Source organism: Dipodomys ordii, unplaced genomic scaffold, assembly GCF_000151885.1.
Source record: "Dipodomys ordii isolate 6190 unplaced genomic scaffold, Dord_2.0 Scaffold14, whole genome shotgun sequence".
Classification (NCBI taxonomy): Eukaryota; Metazoa; Chordata; class Mammalia; order Rodentia; family Heteromyidae; genus Dipodomys; species Dipodomys ordii.
Window position 1 is genome coordinate 15,432,946 of NW_012267230.1, and position 439 is coordinate 15,433,384.

The following is a 439-nucleotide window of genomic DNA, read 5'->3' on the forward strand; positions in this document are numbered from 1 at the left end:
CTGTGATCGGGGCCGGGTGCGGGTGCGGGTATGGACTGTGATCGGGGTCGGGGCCGTGATCGGGGCCGGGTGCGGGTCTGGGCTGTGATCGGGGTCGGGGCCGTGATCGGGGCCGGGTGCGGGTCTGGGCTGTGATCGGGGTCGGGGCTGTGATCGGGGTCGGGGCTGTGATCGGGGCCGGGGCCGGGTGCGGGTCTGGGCTGTGATCGGGGCCGGGTGCGGGTCTGGGCTGTGATCGGGGCCGGGGCCGGGTGTGGGTCGGGACTGTGATGGGGTCGGGGCCGGGTGCGGGTCGGGGCGCTGGCGCACGCGGCCTCCACCCCCAGGCCTCCGAGGAGCTGCTGCGCGAGCACTACGCCGAGCTGCGCGGGCGCCCCTTCTTCGGCCGCCTGCTGGACTACATGCGCTCGGGCCCCGTGGTGGCCATGGTGAGTCCGGG

The 439-nt window shown here is 75.9% G+C and overlaps 1 protein-coding gene across 1 annotated transcript in view; it reads left to right on the plus strand.

The window, feature by feature from the left end:
- Positions 1–225: 225 nt before the first annotated feature.
- Nme3 (NME/NM23 nucleoside diphosphate kinase 3) overlaps positions 226–439 on the plus strand; it is an 820-nt gene continuing 606 nt past the window's right edge. The window contains exon 1 of the mRNA XM_013011262.1: positions 226–433. Within this exon, the coding sequence (XP_012866716.1) occupies positions 270–433 (164 nt within the window). The 5' untranslated portion in view covers positions 226–269. The remainder of the gene's footprint in view (positions 434–439) is intronic.